The sequence below is a fragment of the Callithrix jacchus genome, chromosome 1 (genome assembly GCF_049354715.1).
Source record: "Callithrix jacchus isolate 240 chromosome 1, calJac240_pri, whole genome shotgun sequence".
NCBI classification, from domain to species: domain Eukaryota; kingdom Metazoa; phylum Chordata; class Mammalia; order Primates; family Cebidae; genus Callithrix; species Callithrix jacchus.
The window spans coordinates 208,295,345-208,322,775 of record NC_133502.1 but is presented as its reverse complement, the minus strand read 5'-3'; the positions used below and the strand labels follow the sequence as shown (position 1 = coordinate 208,322,775).

The 27,431-nt window shown below is 56.6% G+C and overlaps 2 protein-coding genes across 2 annotated transcripts in view; one reads left to right on the top strand and one right to left on the bottom strand.

Annotated features, from left to right (window-relative positions):
* Nucleotides 1-126: 126 nt before the first annotated feature.
* Nucleotides 127-7,071, bottom strand: LOC144578096 (cytohesin-4-like; the record flags this gene model as incomplete). The annotated part of the gene is made up of 5 exons (XM_078340132.1): nt 127-1,976; nt 3,852-4,006; nt 4,552-4,623; nt 4,994-5,070; nt 6,759-7,071. Coding segments are annotated over 5 exons (690 nt in total), but the record flags the coding sequence as incomplete, so codon positions are not given.
* A 10,877-nt stretch (nt 7,072-17,948) lies between these two features.
* The window catches only part of LOC144578089 (cadherin EGF LAG seven-pass G-type receptor 1-like), a 30,562-nt gene continuing 21,079 nt past the window's right edge, over nt 17,949-27,431 (top strand). The window contains 3 exon segments of the mRNA XM_078340113.1: nt 17,949-19,506; nt 19,508-19,850; nt 19,853-21,064. Coding sequence (XP_078196239.1) covers nt 18,679-19,506; nt 19,508-19,850; nt 19,853-21,064 — 2,383 coding nt within the window. The 5' untranslated portion in view covers nt 17,949-18,678.

Sequence of the window (27,431 nt, the reverse complement as noted above, 5' to 3'; positions counted from 1 at the left end):
GGGACAGCGGTGGAGGGCCAGGAGGGGTCAAGGTGGCAGCCCTCCGCGGGGACGGACAGTGGTGGAGGGCCAGGCGGGGTCAAGGTGGCAGCTGCAGTCACAGAGAGGACACAGCCCACTCATGAGTTGGATCACGAGTTTTATTCTCTTTTCGGAGTGACTCCTAGAATAACCACTCATGCCCAGAAAATCCATCCCCTTTATGATGGAGGAAGCTGAGGACCATCGAGGAGCTGGGCATAGACTAAGGGAGTAGCTCCTGTATGCGGGGGCAGGACAGAGTCTCTGACCCCGATCCCAGCCCAGCGCTCCTTCCACCACCCCGGTTGCTCCTTCATGAGCCAATGAGGCGACAGAGGTGGGGCTTAGTTCAGGGGCTGACAAGGATCTGTGGATGTCCTCAACTGTCCTGCAAAGTCTCCTCCTGTAGATGCCCAACCCAGACCTTGTCTGGTACAATGTCACTACCAGGTGCTTGCACACCTCTGAAGACAGGAGTCTCACCACCTCATGAGGCAGCTACTCCATCCTGAGCCTGTGGAATGTGTGCACATGTGGGGGTGGGTGGGGACGGGGAGGGGTGCTTGGCGAGCTGCGGTTCCTCCAAGGAATCCACCTGCTTCCTCGCTGACTCAGGCTGGCAGTGGGGCAGGGGCAGCCACATTTCCTGCTCCCCTGCCAAGGAATTTCCCTCCAGGGGCTCCCCCAGGCCTGTGTGAGGGGATGAGAAGTGCTTCCTGTTAGTGGACTCCTCCTCCCAGCCAGGGCTCCCTGGAGACAGAGCTGGCTGCCTGGATACTGGAAGTCAGCTCTACTCTGACGATACTGCTGCAGAGGGTCCCGAGATGCTGCAACCTGCAGGCTGCCCCTCATCACCATGGGACTGTTGGTCAGCACAGGGAAGCCATGGCCAAGACTCTGCCTCTCCAAGCGTGGGCTCTGTGTTACTTGCTGGCTCAGCCACTGCCTCCAGGCAGCCCTCCTGGTAACCATAGTGTGCAAAACTCTCCCTTCTTGGCTTCTTGGATGGAGCACTCATCTTGCTTGAATCCCATCTGTCTGGGATGTTCTCCATCATTTTCTTGAGGGTCCCCCCTGCTCCTCTCCCCGAAATGGACATCCTGGAAGATGGAGTCCATAGTAGTCTTCTCTCCCCCTCAGCCTTGAATCCAGAGCCTGCCCCGGCTCTGTAAACAAGGGCTGCCATCTCCAGCTGGAAGCTGGGCACAGGGCTGGCAGGGCCCAAGACGTTTCCAGTCCCAACACTACAGCTTTGCAAGAACTAGAGAGTGGGCATGACTTGGCAGAGGGCACACAGCGAGTCAGAGACGAAGCTGGGACTGAGCCCATGGAGCCTGGGCTCCTAGGGCAGGTCCTGGGGTTCTGTCCCAGGGTCCTGTCTGTGGGTCTGAGCCGTGTGCACTGAGCTCTGCTCAGGCAGGGAGGGTCAAGCCCAACCTGAGGACACAGGAGGGGCTGGCAGAGAGAACTTGAGTGGAAGGAAGAGCCTTGCCAAGGAGAGGAAACACTCGGGGACCCCACAGCTCCTCCTACTTTGAGGCCTGACAGCATCTCAAGGCGCAAAGAGCTTCAGAGCTGAGGGCACTGAGGCCCAGAGAGAAGAAAGGATGCTGCGTTCTGGGCTGGTTTTCCTCGGGCTGCTCTCCTCACCCCTTCTGGTAGTGCACGTAGGGCAGGGGACCTCATTGCTGGAGTCTGAGCCCACTGTACCCCCCACCCACCCTCCTGACCTCTGCTTTCCCATCAAGAGTCAGCTTGAGGTAACGGGGAAGCGCAGTGATATCTGTGGCCCAAAAGAGTGCACTGGGTGGAAGGTGGGTCCAGGCACTGCAGGCCGCGGGACTCCCAGGATGACCGGCCCCCAGTGCTGCCTCCAGGAATCTCACTGCTTGCTGGCGATCTTCTTCTTCCGAGTGGAGACCAGGTCGTAGAAGGGGACGCGGGTGATGCTGGCTCTAGAGTGAGAGTAAGAGGAGTGATTTCAGGGCTGGACTGGCCGTCAAGGGAGTCTGGTCTTCCAGGGCTTCTGTTAGAGTCATGAGACTCCCAGGGATGTGTCAGCCTGCTCTGCAGCAGCAGAAAGGCCAGGTGGCCCCAACAGGCGGGGTGCCGTGGCTCATGTCTGTAATCCCAGCATTTTGGGATTACAGGTGTGAGTCACTGCGCCGATGCGGGCAGATCACAAGATCAGGAGTTCAAGACCAGCCTGGCCAATATGGAGAAACCCTGCCTCTATTAAAAATCAAAAAAATTGGGGCCGGGTGCGGTGGCACTTTGGGAGGCCAAGATGGGTGGATCACAAGGTCAAAAGATCGAGACCAACCTTGTTGACAGGGTGAAACCCCATCTCTACTAAAAATACAAAAATTAGCTGGGCATGGTGGTGCTTGCCTGTAGTCCTAGCTACTCGGGAGGCTGAGGCAGGAGAATTGCCTGAACCCAGGAGGCGGAGGTTGCAGTGAGCCGAGATCGTGCCATTGCACTCCAGCCTGGGTAACAAGAGCGAAACTCCATCTCAAAAAAAAAAAAAAATCAAAAAAATTAGCCTGGCATGGTGGTGGGTACCTGTACTCCCAGCAACTCGGGAGATTGAGGCAGGAGAATTGCTTCAACCCGGGAGGCGGAGGTTGCAGTGAGCTGAGATCGTGCCACTCACTCCAGCCTGGTGACACAGTGAGACTGCGTCTCAAAAACAAAAACAATAACCAGATGGCCCCAGCAAGGGCTGTGCCAGGGTCAGTCCAGCCTTGCTAGCTTAGCCCAGTGTCCCATGGGCAGGGCCAGAGAGGGTGAGGGCTCCGGTCAGGAGCTGACAGCCTTGGGAATTCTGTGCCCAAATGTCTCTGGACCCCTCTCCAGGCTCCTGTTGGAGACCTTCGGAAGGTGATGAGAAGAGCTTGGGGAGAAGCCAATAAGACCTGCTTGTTGGACTCTGCTCTGTCCCTGGCTCTGTGGCCCTGGGCAGGTCCCTCCCCTCTCTGGGCCTCAGTTTCCTCATCTGTAAGATGGAGGTGAGAATAGGTCTGCCTGGCAGCCTCCCAGGCTGCTCCGCTGCAAGGCCCTGGTGAAAAGACCCTGAAAGTCCCTGAGACACGGGCCCTGCCCAGCAACCCGTTCTGCCTTCCTCTGCCACCAGGCCTCCTCTCGCCAGTATCTTGGGCTGGCTCAGAGTCAAGCCCTGAGCAGGTTTGCCATTTTGCCCTTTACCAGGTGCGTCTTCCTCATGTCTCTCCTGTCGGTGGCACCACAGAACCAGACCCTACACTTTGGCCTTCCTCACCTAGCCACCCCTCCCTATTTATCAGTCTGTGGCTCCCCAGTGCCCCAGGAGAAATGGAAGCTCTTCACCACAGTGGCTGTGGCTTTGCCATGCTCAGCAGTTCCGGCTCCCACCCTGCCCAGCCTCACCTGGACTCGAATGCGGTGCAGGTGGGCCGTCTGCTGATTGCCCACACCAGTTCTTTTACCTAGAAGTTTGGTTTGAAAACCCTTTCCTCCACCCCCACCAGGTCCTTCCCAGGCTACTTTGGACCCTGATGCCAACAAGAGCAGTGCCCAGGCAAGGGCAGGGCAAGAACTTTATGTGAAACTCTGTGCTCTATTCTCCCACCAACCCCATCCACTTCCCCCTTCCCTGTGTCCTGGGGCCTGGCCTGGTGCCGGGCACACAGGACGTGCCTATGGAATACAGGTGGAAGGAATTTGCAGGCCAGAAACAGGAGGGAGAGGCTGGAGTTAGCCCCCTTTACACACAAGGAAGCAACACCTCAAAGCAGCAGGGCCTTCTGGAAGGTGACGGGGAGCCGCCCCCGGAGCTGGACACCCCTTACCGGATGGCCTCAATCCACTGGTCGTGCTCCTCGGCATTGGCGGCTGAGATGCGGTAGGACTCGTGCTTGCCTTCCACCACCCTGCCTTCGCCGTCAGTCTTGCAGGCCTTGATTTTCTGGCCTCGGCAGCTGGGGTTGTAGAGCTCCAGGCAGAACTGGGGAGGTGGCCGGGCAGGGTGGGGAGAGAGGGAGGCTGAGTGTGCTCTCCAGGAGGCTCAGAGACGCCCACACGTTGGTGTCCTTGTCCAGCGTGGCAGTCCCACCCCATGACAGGCCAAGGGGCAGGAGCTGCTCCCCCCACACTGAGCACTCTCTCTGTGCCAGGCTCCTGAATCCACCATCCTCCTGAATCCACCATCCTCCTGAATCCACCATCCTCCTGAATCCACCATCCTCCCTGAAATCCCCATGTGACACATGGGCTAGCTGAGATTCTGAACAGAGCAGGGCTTACTCAGGGTCATCCAGCCAGTCGGGGTCTATGGAACAAGTGAGGACAACGACGCCCTTGGACTGAGATTGACCTCTTCCCACTGTCCATGGCCCCAGGAGGGAGAGAAGGGCAGCCCTGAGCTCCACGGAAGGTGGGAGGGGCACAGCCTGGCTTCCAGAAAGCCCAGCCTCAGGCCCTCTCCCCACACCCAGTTTTGGAAATTCTCCAGTGGCTCCAGCCTTGGGGACCCCCCACCTGGACACCTACCGGCTTCTTGGGGTCGTCCACCTTCTGCACGGAGAGGTTCTCAAGGGGTATGATTCCCCGTGGCTCCTTGTCCTACAGGGAGAGGGGAAGGAAGGGCAGGGGCAGGGGCAGGAAGCAGACCTTGAGGCCCAAGACAGGACGTAAACATGGGGGGTTTCCCAACCCAAAGAAGAGCGTGCTGAAGTCTTCTGAGACTGTCCAGCATGGGGGTGGAAGGTAGGAGTGGCATGTGAAGAGCTCTGGCCAGAGGTCAGGAGGCCCAGCTTTAAGCCCAGCCTCTCCTCTCTGTACCTCGGTTTTTCCCATCTGTAAAATGGGTGTGGAGGGGAACCAAATCATCTCAAAGGATCCAAAGCTGTTATTCGACTGCTCAGTGGGAGTTGGGAAGGGGGTTGTGCAGGGAGAGGCGGGGGCAGGGGAAGGCCCAGGGCACCCTGCTCACTGTGGTGAACTCGAAGTAGTAGAGGCAGTTGTCAGTCAGGATGAACCAGCGCCGTTTCCACGTCTTCACGCGGCCCCCTGTGGGAGGCCAGCGTAGCAAGCAGGTCAGTCCTCCTGGGCCGCTGACACAGATGCTCTCCCCTGGACCCCCAGCTGAGTGCCCTGACCCTCCTCTGTTGCCCCTCCCCCGACATTGATCCCTCTCTCAAACAAGAACCTTAGTGGCTCCCATCACCCCCGGGGTTTCCCTGGAGCTGCTTGAGCTGGTGTTCAGGTCACCTCTGCGATCAGGTCCCAGGTGTGGTCCTAGGAATGGCCACTCCCTGCTCTCTCTGGCTACCGTCACTCAGCACTTGCTTCATTCCTCAGCCTGCTCCCTGCCTAGCACTGTGCTGAGCATTTCATCCTTCACTTGCCAGACACTGTGCTAGAGGTTTTAAAAAATATTATTCATCTTCATAACCACGTGTGAGGAGGGGACCATCGTGAACCCCGTTTTACAGATGGGGAACTGAGGCATGGAGAGGTTAAAATCATCTGCCTGCGGTCCAGCCGCAGAGCTGGGATTTGAACCCCGGTGTCCTAGTTCCGGAGCCCAACTCTTGGCCATTTTGCTGCACATTTAACCCTCCCAGGGATCATTATCCCCATCTTACAGCTACAGAGGCTGAAAACCTGACCATCGGCACTTGGGTGGAGGAGCTGGGGTGTAAGGGCTGTGTGACTCTGAGGCCCCCTCTCCCATCCAAGTTGGGATTTGTGACTTAGAGTTTCTCAGGGGCAGACAGTACGTGGCTGGAGCAGGACAGGAGGCTGAGTCTCTGGAGGAGGATGGATTGGGGTGTGGTGTGGAGAGTCGGAGGGCTCGGGGTCTCCTGGGGCACTGGGCAGGACTGGCATGGGGCTGGGGGGACAGGAGGTGCTGGAGGCTCAGTGTTGCTGGAGGTGAGCCAGGCTAAGACCCCTGCTTCAAGATGAGGCATCTGTCCCCACCTGCCCTGCAGGCGCTGGCCCCGCCTGGGCTGTCCCCGCTGGAGAGGCTTCCGGGAGTGTGTGTGGGAGGCAGGGGCAGATGGCCAGGCACTGGGGCTCCCCTGCTGGACTCTGCAGCCACCCCTACTGCAGCACCCATCCCAGTTGCTCTCTGCAGGGTGCAGGCCCTCCCTGCCTCCAGTCAGCTTGAAGGCAGCCTCTCCCAAGCCACATCCTGTCACCCTTCCTCCCCTTCTTTAGGGACACCTAACCCTCTGCTCCATCAAATCTGCCCCTGGCTGGCTGTGTGGCCTCAGGCAGATCCCTGACTTCACTGTTGGGCCGTGGGCGGGACAGCACATTGCCTGAGCTCTGTGGGTTCTGAACCAATGGTAGTCCTCATAACCACGTATGAAGAGGGGCCACTGTGAACCCCATTTCTCCCCATTCCTCTGGGGAGGGAGAAACAGAACCGCCGCTGAGGCATTTGTCAATGACTCTGTCTGCCTCCCGCCCCACTTACAGCTCAGCCCTCCTCCTCTGGCTCCCTTCATTCTCAGGACAGATGAATGGATGGAGGAGGCAGACAACTGCACTGGGGGCAGGAGACCTGGGGCTGTGCAACTCCCTCTCCCAGGCTGCATGCAAGCCTCGTGTCAGCTGTGTGCCTGTGCACATGAGGTGATGTATGAGTGTGCATATGACGTGTGCCCGCGTGTGCGTGAGTGCCTGCAATGACGTGTGCCTGCGTGCGTGAGTGGACATGTGATGACGTGCGTCTGTCGGCCTCTTACCCAGCTTGAGCAGCCAGCCCTCCCGGTCTGGGTTGAAGAAGGTGTGACTGAGGTCATTGCCATCGTCCTCAGGAATAGAGAAGGGCTCGCTCTTTGTGCTGTCGAAGAGGTTCTGCCCCAAGAGAAGGGAGAGAAAGACCTGGCTGTGAGTCCACCCGAGTCCGAGTCCTGGCCTGGCCTTGAGCAGGTCACTCACTGGCAGGCGCACTCTTTCCTCACCTGTTAGCTTCTCATGGTCCCTGGGCTTTTGGCGAGCCTGTCCCTGGTTCCCTCCCTTGAGCCTGGGCCTGGCTCTGCCACCTGCCACCGGCCACCCCCGTCATGCTTCCCTCTGTGCTACTACACGGCAGAGGGACCAGGGGTCAGCCCCTCAAACACACACATATACCAATATGTATGCTTACACACACACGCATGCACGCTTATATAAATGCATGCTCACACATTCACATACATGCACACATACACCTGCATGCTCACACACATGCATGCACTCACATGCACACACACACATACACTCACACATGTACACACTCATACACTTATATACATGCATCCTCACATAAATGCACACTCACATGCATGCTCATACTTACACCTGCACGCACTCACACATATATGCACATGCATGTTCACACAGTGCTTATACACATACATGCAGGATCACACATACATGTACCCACATGCCTTCATGCTCAAATACATGCACTTATACATGCACCCTCACACACTCATGCTTACACATACATGCACTCATACACATGCACACTTATATACATACATGCACACATACACCTGCATGGTCACAGACATGCATGCACTCGCACACACACACATACACTCACACATGCAGGCACACTCACATGCACACTTATATACATGCACACTCATATACATGCTCAGACCTACACACTCACATGCATGCTCATATATATTTACACCTGCATGGACTCACACATACATGCACATACATGTTCACACGATGCTTATACACACATGCACACACATGCACACATACATGCAGGATCATACATACATGTACCCACATGCTTTCATGCTCAAATACATGCACTTATACATGTACCCTCAAACACTCATGCTTACACACACACATGCACTCATACATAATGCAAATACAATATACATGCACATGTTTCTGTGCATTCTCACACATATGCATACTTACAGACACAGACACATACACACACACATATTCTCTCTCTCTGTCTCTGGGGCATAGCAACCTTGGCAAAGGTTATGGGAGGAGGGTCCTCTCCTGCTTAGGTGCAGCAGCAGAGACTACAAGGTACACCTTGGGTGGAGGGGCCACTGAGGAGCCACCGGGGAGGATGACTGGCCACTTCATGTTGAGGGGCCCAGCTGAGGGAGAGCCCAGGGTGGGATGCTGGCTGTGACTCTCAAAAGCCCCTCTCCTAAGCAGACCTGTTCTGGATGGGCCAGGGTGGGGCCTGGGGAGTTCCCAGAAAGCAGACTGCAGTTCTCCATGGAAGCCTTTCTGGCAGTACGAGCTGGTGAAATGTGGGAGAGCAGCTTTGTAGGGTAATGAGCTTTCTGTCCTTGGAGGTAAGTAAGCCAGGTCTGGAAGTTCCCTGTGAGCAAGGTGTGACCACTGGCGCCAGATCAGCCCTGTGTGCTTTGACTCTCCTGCCATGAGATGTTGTGTTCTGTGAGCAACCTGCTGAGATTTCCAAGTGTTTGGAGACCCATTCTAAACACTGTATATTTCTGCTTAAAGGCAAACGCGGTGCTGTCTCCGAGGATGAAATCACTTCCTTTCACTGTGTGTGTGTGTGCTGCTTGCTGCTCACATGTTGCTGCTCAGATGCTTTCTTCGAGATTTTAAATGAAAATTCTCATGAGTTTGATTCAAAGTTTTAGAAATGGGGCTGTCTGGTTCTTTAAGATCCTTTCTGACCTCAAGAATTCAGGGGTCCAGAGTCAGGGGTGGGCTGGGAGTGACTTTCCTGGGCTCAGTCTGGCTGTGGGGCTGTGGAGGTGAGGAAGAGTGGGCCCCTGTTTCTCTCTGGGGAGCCCCTACAGGCATCCCTGGGAATTCCCAGTTGGCACTGGCTGGTTGAACAAGGGCCTGGAGCAGGAAGGCCCCATCAACAAAGCTGTCAGCACAGACACATATTTGGAAGGCCCCAGGAGCCGTGCAGGGGGGCAGACAGGAGGTCTCGACTGCCACAAAACCCAAGGGGGGTGGGCAGGGAGGGACCCAGCAGCTTCTGCGGTCACTGTATCAGCCTGTACCTTCTGCCCCCACAAAGAAAACGGCTGAGTTCACCCACATTTCCTGTCCCCTGTATACACCAGCCTCCCTGTAAAAAAATGCCCCGCACCCACTGCCACCAAACCCCGGGGCCCAACTGTCTTCTCCCGGTGGGGTGGACGTGCAGAAACGCAAGGGCCTCCTCCTCCCAGTGGCCCCCCTGGCTCTGTGTGCCCCTGTCCCCACACCCTCAGTTTTTCTCTAAGGAGTCTCTGCTCCTCTGTGTTCTGTCCAGATCACTCAGCAGGGTTGGCACCCACAGGTCCCCAGCCCCAGGCTCCAGGAAGGGGTGAATGACTCACATCTGGCTGATCAGCACATTTCATCCTGCTAACCACAGTGCAGGGAGGGCCAGGAGGCCCAAGCCAATCAATGAGTCCTAATCCTGGGACTTTAGCTGAAACTGCTGAGGAGGAGGACTGTGAGAACTCGGGAAGTCAGGGCCATCTCTGCCATACCTGGGCAGAGCTTGTTTAGGAGAGAAACCAGGCCGGGCACGGTGGCTCATGCCTGTAATCCCAGCACTTTGGGAGGCTGAGGCCAGCAGATCACCTGAGGTCAGGAATTCGAGATCAGCCTGACCAACTTGTAAAAATCCCCGTCTCTACTAAAAATACTAAAATGCCTGTAATCTCAGCTACACAAGAGGCCGAGGCAGGATAATCGCTTGAACCCAGGAGGCAGAGTTTGCAGTGAGCCGAGATCACGCTGCTGCACATTCCAGCCTGGGCAACAGAATAAGACCCTGCCTCAAAAAAAGAAAAGGTATAAAGCCGGCATCATCAGCGCACTTTGCAGATGAGGAGGCTGGGGCTCACATCCAGGGTCACACAGACATAAGGGCAGAGCTGCGGTTTGACCTCCCATCCCATGAGTCTGAAAACTGCACCTTTGCCCTGAGCCTCTTGGGGACTCTGCCCATGACCCATCTGGATGCCCAGAGCAAGATCGTCTGAACCCTCCTGTGCCCTGACTGCCACCGGGCACCTCTCCACAGCCTTTCCCAGCCGGGCGTCTTCGTGGTCTGTGTACCCTTGAGGTGACCTCTTTTTGGGTCATATGTCTGTAAATTTCATTTTGAAAATTGGGTCACTTAAAAGCATTACATGTCCTCACTTAACAGGTCCGAACTGGAGAATCTTTCTGCCAAGTGGTGCCCTTTGAAAATCTAAAGGTGCTTCAAGCTGGATCCCTGCTTTACGAATGGGGAAAATGAGGCCCAGGCAGAGGGTGAGAGGATCCCCAAATCTGCACGCTGCCCATGTGTTCCTTCTTTCTTTTCGAGATGGAATCTTGATCTGTCGCCAGGCTGGACTGTAATGGCACAATCTCAGCTCACTGCAACCTCCGCCTACCGGATTCAAGCGAATCCCCCGCCTCAGCCGCCCGAGTGGCTGGGACTACAGGTGCGCACTATCACGTCTGGCTAACTTTTTGTATTTTAGTAGAGACGGACTTTCACCATGTTGACCAGGATGTTCTCAAACTCCCGACCTCGTGATCTCCCTGCTTTGGCCTCCCAAAGTGCTGGGATTACAGGCGTGAGCCACTGTGTCCAGCCTGTGTGTTCCTTTGTGACCTGGGAAGCTTCAGGATTAGCCCCTTCAACCACAGCAGCACTTGGCTGACTGCCTTACCCTTCTGCACTAATCCTATGACCTGGAACTCAGGGAGGTCAAGCCACTTTCCCAAGGTCACACAACCAGAAAGTGGGGTAGCTGGGAGGGATGGGGTTTGACTCTGGCGCTCTGTTCTGGGCTGCCAAAGAGGAGGATAAGGGCTTCCTAGACCCCCCGGGCAGATTTTGAAGCTAAATTGAGATAATAGACCCCAAAGCCTGGTGAGGAGAAACTTACAAGTTCCATACAAATGTGGTGCATTGTTATTAAGAAAAGCCTTAAATTGGGAAAAAGAGGTAAGGAGGCAGATGCTGGAGAGGACTCACTGGGAGCTGGAGGTAATAAGGGAGCTCCTGGGGGAGAAGCAGGACCAGTGCTGGGAGGTAATTAACTCATTCCCTGCCAGACAACTCGTGCCCGCCTTGTGCCATGAGGACCCCACAAGAAATGAGTCACCAATGCTCATATGCCTTTTGTTTCAGGCATTTTACTAAGCGCTGTTTTTTTTTTTTATCATTATTAATTATTTTTAATGGTGACATAAGCCACAAGGCCCTACTTCAGCTGGGGAGCCGAGCAGGAGGCAGGTATTATGTACCTGGCATCCAACATTTAAAATAGATACTCCCCGTGGTGGCAGATCTGGGACACAGGTATTATTATTCCCGCTCTCCTGGCAGAGGGGACAGTGGCTTCAACTCCAGTGAGTCCTCACCCAAGGTCACCTAGCAGGCAGACAGGGAAGACAGGAGTAGAGCTGAGCTCTAACCAGCTCAAGCCTTCATGCTACATACTGGCTCCTCTGTGATGCACTTTCTCTTCCTGGGACCGAGCAAGGAGTGGGTTAAGGGTGAGGCAGTTCTCAAACACCGAGGGGCACCAGAATCACTGCAGATCCAGGCCCCACCCCAGCCTTGGAGGTAGGAGGTTTACTCAGCTGCAGGCTGAGCTGGGACGGTCATGTTTGCGCCCCCTCCTCTCCTCCTCGCCGGGCTCTGACCACGGAGGGGATTGAAGTTCATGGGGCTCTGGGGCGTCTCCAGTTCTTGAAGTGAATTTGTCCATTCACTTTTCCCAAGCCAGGCTCTCAATCTCTCCCTCCTGTCCTTATGAATTCCCCCTGGCTCCCTGTGGCCCACAGGAAACAGGCAAACTCCTGAGGCTGTCATTTGAAGCCCTGGACCTGCTGGCCCCACCCTGCCACCCACTACTGTCCACATATGCCACACCTTGGCCACACAAGACACCACTTCTTTCCCAACCAGGACACACCTCGGTTCTGGACACTTTATGACATGTCTTTTCTCCACTTCTCCTCTTGAAATACTCCCATGTAACCTTCAAGGCCCACTTCAGAAGTCACCTCCTCTGGGGAGTCTTCCAGGATGGCACCCTCCCCCTGCTTCCGGAGCAAGACAGCCACAGAGATGGCAGATCTGTGTCTCCAGAGCTCCATCCCCACAGTCAGCATGGCTTGTAATTCACATGTATATGGTCCTCCCACCAGACCCCGAACTTGGTCAGGGCAGTATGTGGTTGACTGATTCATCCTTGGGGCCCTGTGCTGGGTGCAGAGCCTGGCGTGGTGTAGCGGGGTGCAAGCTATTTGAGAAAGGGGCCAGAGGCTTGGCTCCTGCCAGGCTCCCCAGCTCAAGTAGGGCCTCTGGAAGACCTCAGGTTCCTCCTCTCTAAAGGACAGCGGGCTTAGAGCAGAGTGTGAGGGTTTTCGGGCCTGACACGCTGAGAGTCTAAGAATCTCTATTCTCAGAAATAGACCTGGGTGTGTGAGTTACCCTTTTGGGAAGATGTGAATGATGGCTGCCCAGAGTCTCCCAAAGGCTTAAGTCTGGGTGGACCTCCTGGGTGGTCCATCTCGGACATCTTCCTCAAGATGGGGCCTCTCGTGGGCAGGCGGGTTTCAGGACCAACCTGCTTTGTGATGGTGCCTCTCAAGACAGTCACAGCCTGGGTGGGCCGTATCAGCCGAGTCCCCACTGGGGGCTGTCTATCTCAGAGAAGCCCCTCCCCGGCCATCCCTCTAAGGACGCTCCCTCCTGGATGCCCGGGCCGGGCTGAGTGAGCAGTGCCTCTCACCCGCAGCTGGTCCTCTGGCAGGTCGCTGCCATTGTTGATGCCACGATTCATGGACACAAAGCGCTGACCAACATGGTGAAACTTTGCCTTTACTAAAGATACAAAATATTAGCCAGGCATGGTGGCGGGCATCTGTAATCCCAGCTACTTGGGAGGCTAAGGCAGGAGAATTGTTTGAACTCGGGAGGTGGAGGTTGCAGTGAGCTGAGATCACGCCATTGAATTCCAGCCTGGGCAACAGAGAGACACTCTGTCTTAAAAAAATAAAAAAATAAAAAGGAGTGCATGGGGATTACTCTGCATACAGGGTTGGTTATTGTTACAGTAACTAGAGCCAGAGAAGAGGCCGGGATAAGTTGGCTATGCTGGCTCCTCACCCACCCTGTCTTCTGGGTGTCCTCACATGGGCATTGTGTTAGCCCTGGGAGAGAGGGGTATGAAGGACTGACCTTTGTGGATCTCCATCTATGCACCTTTTGCCCCCTACACCCTACCCAGGCCATTTCATGCTTCTAGGCCTTTGTTCTAACTGCAACTCCTACCAAAAAGGCCCTTTCTCTCCTTAACCTCCTGGAAAACTCCTATTCATCCTTCAAAACCCTATTCTGGACTCACTGCCTCTGAAAAGCCATCTTGGACATGCTGATTCCCGTACGCCTGCCCTCAGACAGGGGTGCTGCTCCCTTAGCCTTAGCATCCTGTGCCATCATCTCCTGCCTCCTCGCCTAAGAACTGTGTCTCCAGGCAGCTCTCTCAGATAAGCACCCAGCAGCAATGGAGTTGGTGCTCAGTGAGGGTACTGAAGGGGTCTAGGCTTCCAGGGTCTGGGTACTCGGGGGCAGCCCGAGGGGGTCTGTGGAATCTACGCCTGGCAGTGCTGAAGGGGTCACAGATGCGTCAATTCGCATAATGAAGACGGAGAGGAGGCAGCCTTGAACTCATGTAGGAAACAACTGTGATCAGAGTCAATGCTAGACCTGGCAGATCCATGCCTGAGCCAGGCCCTGTGCCAACCGCTTCGTGCAGAGTTTCGTGTTAATCCTTCAACCGTGCTAGGAGTCTAGGACTACCGCGTCCAGTGAGAACGAGGAGTTAGGCCTTGGTGAAGGTCACACAACTAGTTAGTAGCAAATTAAAGCTCACCCCTCGAAGAGGCCAGTGAGTTCAGACTCATGAATTTCTTTCTCTTTCTTCTTCTTCTTCTTCTCCTTTTTTTTTTGGGGGGGGGATGCAGTCTTGCTCTTGTTGCCCAGGCTGGAGTGCAGTGGCATGATCTTGGCTCACTGCAACCTCTGTCTCCCAGGTTGAAGTGATTCTCCTGCCACAGCTTCCTGAGTAGCTGGGATTACAGGTGTCTGCCACCATGCCTGGCCAACTTTTGTACTTTTAGTAGGGACAGTGTTTCGCCATGTTGGCCAGGCTGGTCTCGAACTCCTGACCTCAGGTGATCCACCCACCTCAGCCTCCCAAAGTGTTTGGATTATAGGCGTGAGCCACTGCGTCCGGCCCAGACTCCTGATTTCTGATGCAGCCAGACCACCTGGCCAACCCAGCACAAGCTGCGGCCTTTGTCTTTTTAGTCCCTCTCCCCTCCCCACTTATTTAAAATTGTGGATTCTAGGCTGGGTGCAGTGGCTCATGCCTGCAATCCCAGCACTTGGGAGGCTGAGGTGGGCGGATGACCTGAGGTCAGGAGGTCGAGACCAGCCTGGCCAACGTGGCGAAACCCCGTCTCTACTAAAAACACAAAAGTTAGCCAGGACTGGTGGCACCTGCCTCTAATCCCAGCTACTTGGGAGGCTGAGGCTGGAGAATCGCTTGAACCTGGAAGGCAGAGGTTGCATTGAACCCAGATCTCACCACTGCAATCCAGCCTGGGTGACAGAGTGAGACTTTGTCTCAAAAATAAATAAATAAATAAATAAATAAATAAAATAAAACTGTGGACTCTATATAGGGCATGGTGGCTTACACCTGTAATCTTAGTACTTTGAGAGGCTGAAGTGGGAGGATCTCTTGAGCCCAGAAGTTTGAGACCAACCTGGGCAACATAGTGAGACCCAATCTCTATTTAAAAATAAATACAAATAAAAATAAAACTGCGGACTCTAGCATGCAGGCATGGGGAAAAGTACACAGAGTACGTGCACGGAGTTCAATGTATGATCATGAAGCCAACACTCTAGTAACCCTCAGGTCCGGAAGGGGACGCCCCTGCCCCCAGAGCCCTCCCAAATGTGCCCATAGTCACCTCCTTGCTCTTCTTCACCTTTCCCCTATTTGTGTGCACCCCTAAATGTTATGGTGAAGCTGGACTTGCTGTCGGTCTAAGTGTGAATGGAATGATCTTTCATCTGTGCCGGACATCCTGTTAGATTCATCCATCCTCACTTGTCCCTAGGACCTGGATATGGTGCTGGGCAGTCCCTGGGGTTACGTCAGCCTGCAGGTGTCTTATTCCAAGAAAGCAGGCCCACACCCAAACCCACTGGCTGCAGCTGAGTTTTGTTTATTTAAACCCAACCCGACCTGCTTAAAACCTTATTGCAAAATACCCACTCCTGGGCTTCTCTGGTTTTCCTTGCACCTGGGTCCCCTTCAGACCCCCCCCCCGCCCCAAACACACACACATTTCCCAGCAGGACTCTCCAGTGGGAACCCAGAAGTAAAAAGTTCCAAAACAACTCCATTTTTTTTTTTTTTTTTTTTTGAGACGGAGTCTTGCTCTATCACCCAGGCTAGAGTGCAGTGGCGCAATCTCGGCTCACTGCAACCTCCACCTTCCAGGTTCAAACAATTCTCCTGCCTCTGCCTCCCAAGTAGCTGGGCTTATGGGCGCTGCCACCGCGCCCGGCCAGTTTTTGTGTTTTTAGTAGAGACAGGGTTTCACCTTGTTGGCCAGGCTGGTCTTGAGCTCCTGACCTCGTGATGCACCTGCCTTGCCCTTCCAAAGTGCTGGGATTACAGGTGTGAGCCCCCGCGCTCGGCGCAACTCCACCTTTTAGATCCATATAACGTCTTCACATAGTAGATACTGGGAAGAAAATGCTCCCGCTGGGCTTCATTCAGCCCGAAACCATTGTTTCAAAAGCTTTGAGTGAAGTTGGCTGAGTATGGGTGTGACACACACAGACACATCGCTGGCTTCGGCGAGAAACCTTTCCGGGTCTCCGCAGCCGCCCATGGTTCTCGCTGAAACTGGACTCATCTAAGCTCAGCTCAGATATTTGGCTGCAGGATCGGACCCTCCCTTGCCAAAAAGACCGCTCTAGAGGTGACTGCGCAATACTCTCACCCACCGCTCCGACCCGCTCCAGGAGCCCTCCACCTAGGGTCCCCGACCACTGGGAGGCCTAAGGGCTGCCCTGAATTCAGGTGCCCCAGCGCCACCGAGGGAGAGTGCGCGTCCTTCCCAGCCGCTAGTGGCATAGTCCCAAAGCCCCACAGGAGGGGTGATGTCGCACGGTCCCCAAGACCTGCCCGTGGGGTGGCTCGCTAAGTCCTAAGCCTCCACCCCCTCTATGGCAGGTGTACAAGTCTCTCGGACCTAAAGCTGTCCCCGCCCTGCCCGTGGTTACCTGCAGGAGGCGGGTGTGTGTGTCACGGTTCTGAAAGCTCCAAGGTCTCTACCCCCGTCCCCCCACTGCTGGCCTCCACAGGAGGCCGGGGTGGGGCCGTTGCCAGCTCTAAATCCCCACGGGTGTTTGCTCACCACAAGCGGCTTCCAGGGCCCCCAGTCCCCCTCAACCCGCTTCGGGAGGAGCTGGACGCTCTGGGACTCCGCAGCGCGTCCGCGAACGCTCGGAGCTGGCCCCGCGGGAGATGAGCGTGCCTCCACCATCCGCTCCAAATCCCTAATGTCAACCCGGCTTTTTTTCTTTAAGTTAAAAGTTGCGCTTTTAAACCAAGTGGGACGCAGATCCGGTAGCTGCCAATTGGGTTTCAAAGTCCAGGGAGTTTCAGTCCGCGCGAAGCATTTTAGCCTCCGTGCGTCTTGCTGTAAAATGGGTAACCCCTCTCGACAGCCGCCACAGTACTTCATGGGGGACTCCCTGGCCCCTAGTCCCCAGCCCTCAGCCCCCGGGTCCCACCCTCGCGGCACCCCTAGCGGCGGTCTCTGTGGATCTGTTCTGTCCGGGTGAGGAGCCAGGCTCTGAGCCGCAGCCCCGCGCCCGAGGTGTGGAGCCAACACCCCACTGATAGCGGCGAACAGGGGCCCGAGCCCCACCTCTCCCGGCCCTGCTCCCTCGGCCAGGATCCCCCGGAGGTTGGGTGGGGAGGCCGCCGGGGAGTAGGTCCCCCAGGCACCCCCCCCCCCCGCCCCGGCCGCGCCCTCGCGTCTCCGCAGCGATCCTTCCGGCGCGCACCTCCTTGCAGGCTCCCCCTGGGGCAGAACAATACGCGTCGGGGGCCGGGGGCGGGGCCGCGCCGGAGCCACCTGGAGCCACCGCCGCACTTTGATGCGCGGCGCCCTCCCGGGACGCGCGGAGGATCCATCTTGAAACCAACTTCGCGAGCTTTCGCAAAGTGGTCCCGAAGTGGAAGCTGCGGGGGAGGCAGGCGAGCAGTCCCCACAGTCCCCGCCAGGACCCCCGGGGAGGCGGGAGGAGACCCGCCCGAGGGCCGGGCGCCTGGCGCGCGGTAGCCGCTCCCTGGCCGCGACGGGTGGATGCGGAGGCGCGGCGGGTGCGTGGATTGTGTTTGGGCGCCCGGCGGGCTCGGGATCCGGGCCATGGCACCGCCGCCGCCGCCGCCCGTGCTGCCCGTGCTGCTGCGCCTGGCCGTCGCCGCCGCCGCCGCCCCAGACGCGCCGCCGCCCTGCCCGCGCTGGGGCTGCGAGCCGCCGCCTGGGAGCTGCGAGTCTCTGGCGGGGCCCGCGCCTTCACCCTCGGGCCCGGTCGTACCTACGCGGTGGGCGCCGCGCAAATGCCCCGGGAGCTGTTGGAAGGGGGCCGCGAGGGGCGGCTGGCAGGACGCGGCGCGTCTAGGGCGCCGGGTCCCGGAGCTGCATGCACCTGGCCGGGCGCCCGCTGCTGCTGCAAGTCCGTTTGGAGGCCCGCGGTGCCTCGAGGACGCTGAGCCTCCGCCTGCGGGCGCGCACGCACCATCCGGCTGCCGAGCCCGTGCCCGGCGCGCGCGGGCTGTGCTCCCAGGGCCTGGGCTCTACCGGGCGCTCTGCTTCCCGGTGCCCGGTGGCGGCGCGGCCGCGCACCGTTCAGTGCTCGCAGCTCCGACCACCGTCCCCGCCTGCAGCTGCCCACCGCGTCCCGGGCCCTGCTGTCCCGGCCACCCCATCTGTCTGCGTCTGCTGTGCGCCCTGCGATGCGCGGCTGGCGCCTTCCGGGTGGAGCTGGCACTGGAGGCCGCCGCCTCGGGGACACCCTTCGTGTCGCCATCGCCATCACCGCCGCCGAACTTGCCCCAAACCCGGGCGGGGCCGGTGCGACGGTCCTGGCGGGGCACGAGCGGCAGAGGGAGCCTGAAGTTCCCGATGCCCAACTACCAGGTGCCGTTGTTTGAGAACGAGCCGGCGGGCACCCCCCTCCTCCAGCTTCACGCGCACTACACCATCGAGGGCGAGGAGGAACGCGTGAGCTATTACATGGAGGGGCTGTTCGAGGAGCGCTCCCGCGGCTACTTCCACATCAGCTCCGCCACGGGCGCGGTGAGCACGTCCAGCGAGCTGGACCGCGAGACCAAGGAGACGCATGTGCTCAGGGTAAAAGCCGAGGACTACAGCACGCTGCCGCGCTAGGCCACCACCTGCATCACCGTATTTGTCAAAGACAGCAACCACCGCAGCACGGTCTTCGAGCAGTCGGAGTACCGCGAGCACGTGCGGGAGAACCTCGAGGTGGGCTACAAGGTGCTGACCATCCGCGCCAGCGACGACTACTCGTCCGTCAACGCCAACATGCGCTACCGCATGCTGGGGGGCGCGTGCGACGTCTTCCAGCTGAACGCGAGCTCCGGCGTGGTGAGCACGCGCGCGGTGTGTGACCCGGAGGAGGCGGCCGAGTACCAACTGCTGGTGGAGGCCAGCGACCAGGGCCGCAACCCAGGCCCGCTCAGCGCCACAGCCACCGTGTACATCGAGGTGGAGGACGAGAATGAGAACTACCCCCAGTTCAGTGAGCAGAACTACGTGGTCCAGGTGCCCGAGGACGTGGGTCTCAACGCGGCTGTGCTTCGTGTGCAGGCCTCGGACCGGGACCAGGGCCAGAACGCGGCCATTCACTACAGCCTCCTCAGCGGGAACCTGGCCGGGCAGTTCTACCTGCACTCACTGAGCGGGATCCTGGATGACATCAACCCCCTGGATTTCGAGGATGTCCAGAAGTACTCGCTGAGCATCAAAGCCCAGGATGGGGGCCGGCCGCCGCTCATCAATTCCTCCGGGGTGGTGTCTGTGCAGGTGCTGGATGTCAATGACAACGAGCCCATCTTTGTGAGCAGCCCCTTCCAGGCCACGGTGCTGGAGAACGTGCCACTGGGCTACTCCGTGGTGCACATTCAGGCGGTGGACGCGGACTCTGGGGAGAACGCCCGGCTGCACTATCGCCTGGTGGACATGGCCTCTGCCTTTCTGGGGGGCGGCAGCGCTGGGCCTAAGAACCCTGTCCCGGCCCCGGACTTCCCCTTCCAGATCCACAACAGCTCCGGTTGGATCACTTTGTGTGCCGAGCTGGACCGTGAGGAGGTGGAGCATTACAGCTTTGGGGTGGAGGCGGTGGACCACGGCTCGCCCCCCCATGAGCTCCTCCACCAGCGTCTCCATCACGGTGCTGGACGTGAACGACAACGACCCGGTGTTCACGCAGCCCACCTATGAGCTGCGTCTGAACGAGGATTCAGCCATGGGGAGCAGCGTGCTGACCCTGCAGGCCTGCGACCGCGACGCCAACGATGTGATCACCTATCAGCTCACGGGCGGCAACATCCGGAACCGGTTTGCGCTCAGCAGCCAGAGGGGAGGCAGCCTCATCACCCTGGCGCTATCTCTGGACTACAAGCAGGAGCAGCAGTACGTGCTGGCGGTGACGGCGTCCGATGGCACACGGTCGCACACTGTGCATGTCCTCATCAACTCACCGACGCCAACACCCACCAGCCGGTCTTTCAGAGCACCCATTACACGGTGAGCGTCAGTGACGACAGGCCCGTGGGCACCTCCATTGCTACCCACGGTGCCAACGACGAGGACACAGGAGAGAATGCCCGCATCACCTATGTGATTCAGGACCCAGTGTCGCAGTTCCCCACTGACCCCGACAGTGGCACCATGTACACCATGATGGAGCTGGACTATGAGCACCAGGTCGCCTACAGGCTGACCGTCATGGCCCTGGACAACGGCATCTCGCAGAAGTCGGACACCACCACCCTGGAGATCCTCATCCTCGATGCCAACGACAATGCGCCCCAATTCCTGTGGGATTTCTACCAGGGTTCCATCTTTGAGGATGCTCCACCCTCAACCAGCATCCTCCATGTCTCTGCCACGGACCGGGACTCGGGTCCCAATGGGCGTTTGCTGTACACCTTCCAGGGTGGGGACGACGGCAATGGGGACTTCTACATCGAGCCCACGTCCGGTGTCATCCACACCCAGCGCCGGCTGGACCGGGAGAACGTGGCCGTGTACAACCTTTGGGTTGTGGCTGTGGATCACGGCAGCCCCACTGCCCTTAGCGCCTCGGTGGAAATCCAGGTGACCATCTTGGACATTAATGACAATGTCCCCATGTTTGAGAAGGACGAGCTGGAGCTGTTTGTAGAGGAGAACATCCCAGTGGGGTCGGTGGTGGCAAAGATCCGTACTCAGGACCCTGACGAAGGCCCCAATGCCCAGATCTTGTATCAGATTATGGAGGGTGACATGTGGCATTTCTTCCAGCTGGACCTGCTGAACGGGGACCTGCATGCCCTGGTGGAGCTGGACTTTGAGGTCCGGCGGGAGTACGTGCTGGTGGTGCAGGCCACGTCGGCCCCGCTGGTCAGCCAAGCCAAGGTGCGCATTCTTCTCGTGGACCAGAATGACAACCCTCCGGTACTGCCCAACTTCCAGATCCTCTTCAACAACTCTGTCACCAACAGGTCGAACAGCTTCCCCACCGGCGTGATCGGCTGCATCCCAGCCCATGACCCCGACCTGTCGGACAGCCTCAACTACACCTTCCTTCCTGGCAACGAACTGCACCTGTTGCTACTGGACCCCACCGCGGGTGAGCTGCAGCTCAGCCGGGACCTGGACAACAAGCGGCCACTGGAGGCGCTCATCCCCGAGGTGTCTGTGTCTGGTGAGTGGCCGTTGGGGCTGGAAAAGCGGCTCTGGATGGGCCGCCTGGAGAACCTCAGGAACCCACCGAGGGCCTTGCCTGGCATGCCGGGGTGCATTTGGGCCGGGTGTGGGGAGCTCTGCAAGGATTTGTTGCCTCCAGTTAGAGGTTGGGGAAAGCGCCCCACTTAGGCCCACCTGGGGGAGAGGCACCGCGCTACATCTGTCAGCATTTTCTTGGGAAAAGGCCCGCGCTTCTCCAAGTTCAAGACCAGGGCTCAGCGCCTTCCTCAGCAAGCTAGTGGCTCCTGAGTACAGCTATTAAAATGTGGCCTCCGGGTGATCTGGGTCACAGGGTTTGCTTGTGTATGCTCTTTCATCAGCCAGCCACAGGGCTCTCTGGGAAGATTAGAGATCACTGCCCCTTCCATGTGCCAATTAATTCCAGGGTGGCACCGTTGGAGATTGTCAGACGGCCCCTGAGTCACCCTGTGATGTAGCCGGTGTCCCCTCGGTCTTGCTTTTCTGTCTCCTCCAGATAGTAACAGTTGGGCGGCTGTGTGCAGGGCTTTGTGTAAGCTCTTTGAAAAGCATAGCCTCATCTCATCTTGGCTTGTAATTTGGGAGCTGTTGAAGAGGCCTGCCCAGTTAGTGGTGGAGCCAGTGTGGGTAGCTTGCTTGCCGGCCCTGGGGCTGGAGGTGCACAGAAGGGAGAGGAAACCTTGGCTCTGTGTTCAGATGCTTGGCAGGTCCTCCACGCCTCTGACCCCGAGGGCCAGGGCTGGCCTGTGGTGCTGGGGGGGGTGCGTACTAATAGAATGTGTTGGAATTGGAAGACGCAGAAGAGAAAGAAGCACTTGGCGGGGGCTGGGGGAACAATAAAGGTCCCCCAGTGGCTCTTTGAGGTTTGCCTGACCATGCATCCAAGGGTGCTGGTGCAGGCAGGTGACCTTATTTATAAGACCACGCCAGGAAGAGCTCGGATTGGCTCGCTGCTTGAGTCAGTTTCAGAGGAGCTATTTAAACAGTGAGTTATTAGGACGCAGCATTGCCACGGGAGCCCTGGAAGAATTAACAAGTTAACTTTCTGATTTGTTTCATTTACGAGGTTGGCTGTGATTCTGTGACATAGGAGGGCTTGGATTGCTCACAGCTTCCGGTTACAGTTGTTTGCTTATAGGATGTGAAACTTGCAGATTCGGTTTTGATGATACAAACCTTCTGTGCAGTTGTGGCGGTACAGCCTATTTGTTGGTGAATATTTTAGGTTTTGCGAGATTGTAAAATGTGTGGAGAATATGGAATAGGCTCTTAAGGGCGAATTAATTGGGATGATGGATGTTCTTAGGAAGCTTTTCTTCTGTACCACTTTATCTGATAGAATGGGAAATTTGGCCTGTTTAAAAATGACTTGGCCCAATAATAGGGTTTAGATTTAACGAGGACAAGGTAGTGGGAACAGTTCTGTGCTGGGGACGGGGATGCTTTGTGTGTCTGCGGCATCAGTAGTGTGCGTCCCCCCACAGTTAGTCAGACAGCTGGGTTTAGGATGGATTCCCTTCCAAGGAGGTTGGTTCCTGAGGTCGTCTCACCTGGGCGCACAGCCTGGACCACACTGGAAGGTGGGGTGGGGGCTCCACGCTATGTAGTCACCGTCTCCGTCATCCAGTTCCTGGCTCTGCTGCTTTGCTGACACGCCCTCGTGTAAATAAGGTACTGGGGCTTCATGCACGCACACCCCGCCCCGCCCCAGATAACAACGGTTCCCTTTGCCTGGGTCCCAGCAAGCGGTTTTCTTTACTCTCTTACTGGCGCTGTCATGTGTTTCCCTGGTAACTGGGAGTTGAGTGGTGTTATGCTGTTGCTGGTTTTACAGATGAAGACACTGAGGCTCAGGGGTGTTGAGTGACATCCTCAGGGCTGCACAGCCAGTGGGCAGGGGCACTTGGCATTAAAGCACAATCCACAGAAAACAGGCCACCCTTCACATTCCCCCTCTTCTTTAAAAGAACATTTTTGATGAATTAGTTGCTAAACTGAATTATTCCAGTGTCAAATGGATGCTCAGCTTTAAAGTAGGCATATGCCTGGGCACGGTGAGTCACGCCTGTAATCCCAGCACTTTAGGAGGCCGAGGCGGATGGATCACGAGGTCAAGAGATTGAGACTATCCTGGCCAACATGGTGAAACCTCGTCTCTACTAAAAATAGAAAAATTAGCCAGGCATGGTGGCATGTGCCTGTAGTCCCAGCTACTCAGGAGGCTGAGGCAGGAGAATCGCTTGAACCTGGGAGTTGGAGGTTGCAGTGAGCCAAGATTGCACCATTGCACTCCAGCCTGGGCAACAGAGTCAGACTCTGTCTCGGAAAAAAAAATTGTACAATGAATTATATATAATATGTAAATTATGATTATATAAAATTATATACACAAATTTAGGTATGTATGTATAGATGTGTGTGTGTGTGAGAGAGAGAAGGAGAGAGAGAGAGAGAGAGATAGGGTCTTGCTCTGTTGCCCAGCCTGGAGTGCAGTGGCATGATCATGACTCATGTCAGTCTCATCTCAGCTCTCTGCACCACCACACCTGACTTTTTTTTATTTTTAGTAGAGACAGGGTCTCACTATGTTACTCAGTCTGGCTTCCAACTCCTGAGCTCAAGTGATCCGTCTGCCTTGGCCTCTCAAAGTGCTGAGCATGAGCCACTCTGCCCGGCCTGGTGTATGTATTGATGAGTACATGAGATGTTTTGACACAGGCATGCAACGTGTGAAAATCACATCATAGAGAACGGGGCATCCATCCCCTCAAGCACTTATCCTTTGTGTTAAAAACAATGCAATTATACTCTTTTAGTTTTTCTTTTTTTTTTTAATTAAGACCGAATCTCACTCTGTCACCCAAGCTGGAGTGCAGTGGCGGGAACTGACTGACTGAAAACTCCACCTCCCGGGTTCAAGCGATTCTTCTGCCTCCGCCTTCCAAGTAGCTGGAACTACAGGCAGGCACCACCACACTGGATAATTTTTTCGTATTTTTAGTAGAGACAGGGTTTCACTGTGTTAGCCAGGAAGGTCTTGATCTCCTGACCTCATGATCCACCCGCCTTGGCCTCCAAAGTGCTGGGATTACCAGCAGGAGCTACTGCGCCTGGCCTCTCTTTTAGTTATTTTTGATTGTACAATTAAATTATTATTGACTATATAGTCTCCTGCTGGGCTAAATACTGGGTCTTACTCTTTTTTTTTTTGAGATGGAGTCTTACTCTGTCTCCCACGCTGGAGTGCAGTGGTGTGATCTCGGCTCACTGCAGCCTCCACCTCCTGGGTTCAACGGATTCTCCTACCTCAGCCTCCCGAGTAGCTGGGCTTACAGGCGCCTGCCACCACACCCAGCTAATTTTTGTATGTTTAGTAGAGATGAAGTTTCATCATGTTGGCCAGGCTGATCTCGAACTCCTGACCTCAGGTGATCCACCTGCTTCAGCTTCCCAAAGTGCTGGGATTGTAGGCGTGAGCCACTGCACCTGGCCTTATTCATGTTTTAAACTATGTTTTGTACCCATGAATCGTCCCACCTTCCTCCCCCTCCCCCTTCCCAGGCTCTGGTAACCATTCTTATATTCACTTTCCCCACGAGTTCAATCGCTTTGATTTTTAGATCCCACAAGCAAGTGTGAACGTGGGGTATTTTCTTTGTGTGCCTGGCTTGTTTCACTTCACATAATGCCCTCCGGGTCCATCCATGTTGCTGCCGATGACAGGATCCCGTTCTTTTTGATGGTGGAATAGTACACCGCTGTGTGTATGTACCGCATTTCCTTTACCCAGCCACCTGTTGACGGACCAGGTTACTTTTAATTCACTTTGAATGTGTGCCTGTGGGTGCCCGGCTGGAGGCCCGTGGTGCAGAACGCAGCGCTTGGGAGCAATGTGATGTCCCTGCCTCTCCCGCTGTATGTGTGCCGCAGACCCAGGGATGTGGGAAAGTTGGTGTTTGTGGGTAAGAATGATTGGCAGATGAGTCATCCAGGCATGCCAGAAAATACTGGAACTCAGTGAAATAACAAGCTTGAGTAACCTTCTCGCCGTTTACTTTGGTGGGGAGTGGGGGGCATAAAGCTAGGCTTGATAAAGCTTCCGTAGGTGTTTGCCTAGTTAAATACAGGATATGGCAGTGGCTTTTAAACAGACGATTGCAAACAAGGAAGTAGGAGCGGGCTGCTGTTTGGGTATCGTCTGGATGCAGAGCATCATGCTATTCTAGAACTCATGGGGTGGAGAAGGACTGCGCCATCTTTTTTTTTTTTTTGAGGCGGAGTCTCTGGAGTGCAATGGCATGATCTTGGCTCACCACAACCTCCGCCTCCCACGTTCAAGCGATTCTTCTGCCTCAGCCTCCCTAATAGCTGGAATTATGGGTGCCTGCCACTACGCCCAGCTAATTTTTGTATTTTTATAGAGGCAGGGTTTCACCATGTCGGCCAGGCTGGTCTCGAACTCCTGACCTCAGGTGATCCACGTGCTTCAGCCTCCCAAAGTGCTGGGATTACAGGCGTGAGCCACCGCGCCCAGCCTGGATGACCATTTAAAATTGCTTCAGTGGCTGAGCAGGATTCTGAGAGTGTCAGACCTTCCCAGGAGGGTTAGGTGCTTTTGGCAACAATTTAACCATTTCAGGGCTCTGGTAAGTTTGGAGGTAGTCGATTGCTCATACCTTGAGAAACACTGCCTCAGGAATAAAGAGTGTTGGTTCATTTGTCAAGCACCTGCTGTGTGAGAAGGCCTGGAGAGCCAGTGTGACCCTGACTCCCTGTGGCTGGGTGGAGATGGACCATCGGATGGGTGAGGGGGCTGAGCTCAGGGGCAGGGCAGTGATGCCAGGTGCAGGCAAGGGTGGGCTGGGACTCTCCTGTACCCTCCAGGCGTGTGCAATGTGTGCTGGGCAGGGAGACCGGGAGTCAGGGGGATCCCCCAGGTCGGGAGAGGGCTGACCGTGGAGGGTTTGGTGGGACCCCTCAGGAGCATGTAGGCAAGAGCTGGGGCCCATGTCCCAGCTGCTGGGTGGTGACACTGCACAGGAGGGAAGCTCGGGGCGTCAGGCTTGCTGCAGTGTGGGGTGGCTGTGGAGGGTGGGCGGCTGAGGAGAGCTTTGCCAGCTTAGGCAGTCAGATGCATCTCAGCCAACATGCTCCATGTGCCAGGAACGCTCCCAGGCTCTGCCTGCACTGTCACCTGCAATTCCCTCGCCACCACCCTAGGGCATGGAAGGTGTTGTCACCACCTCCCTCCCAGAGACGAGCAAACCAAGGACAGGGCTCCCAGGGCAGCAGCTTGTGGGGGCAGCAGTGGGCTTTGAACCTGGACTGGGCAGCTCCTGAGCCACGTTCCCTCTCTGTGCCTGCCAGATGAAACCGGCTCTGGGAGGAGGAGAGAGGCACGTTCCCGAGCCAGAGTGCTTACTACGAATTGGCTTTGGGGGGAAGACTCGAGGCTACTTTTGGCCCCATGTGGCTGGGCGTCTTGGAGATTGTCCTAAAGTTGATTGTGTGTGCAGGTTCAGACTGGGGAGACCAGCTGGGGCCACAGACACAAAAGTGAGGGTGCTGGCAGCTAGGAGGGGACCCAGGCCCAGCTTTGAGAAGCCACAGCCCGAGTGGCCTGCTGGGTGGGGAACGGTCTGATTGGGAGCCGGAGCAGGAGTAACCACATGCAGGGGAGGGCCCTAGAGGGTCCCCAAGGGGGTCATCCGTGATGGATGCTGTCTGGCGGCCGGAGAACCTGAGAACAGAGGTGTGACCTGGGTCAGCCAAGGGTAGGCCCTTGGTGGCCTCTGTGAGATCTGAGTGGAGTGGTTTGAGGGTGCCTCTGAGGAACAGATGACAAGGTCCCTGGCACTAGTGGGGTGGGGGTGTCAAAGGAAAGGTGGGTGCCATGGGGATGGGGCCTGCACGAGGCCGAGCCACAGGCCCAGCAGAGGTGGCAGGTTATTTGCAGCACCCAGCCATCCTGCAGCCCGACCTGTGTTCACATGTAGGCACCGGCCCCTCTCAGGGTCGTTGGGAGTGGGCAGTGCGGGGTCTTTCCAGTGTCTTCCAGAGGGCCGCTGTGCGCAAGCTTTGTAGACGGCGCTGCCAGGACAGTGACTTCCGCCTCTCTGAGTCATCGCGCCTGGAGGAGATGGAGGAGCAGGAGGCTGACGGGAAAAGGGGCCTGGGAGTGTGCCAGGGGCTGCAGGCCCTTGGGACATGGACTCACCAGGGCAGGGTGCCCACCGGATGCCGGGAGGTCTGTGTTTGGCTCCACGTACCAGGGTGTCGAGAGACCACCTTTAAAAGTCCGGGTGAAGTAGCAGGCAGGGGAAACTCCGGGCTTTCCTGGGCAGGAG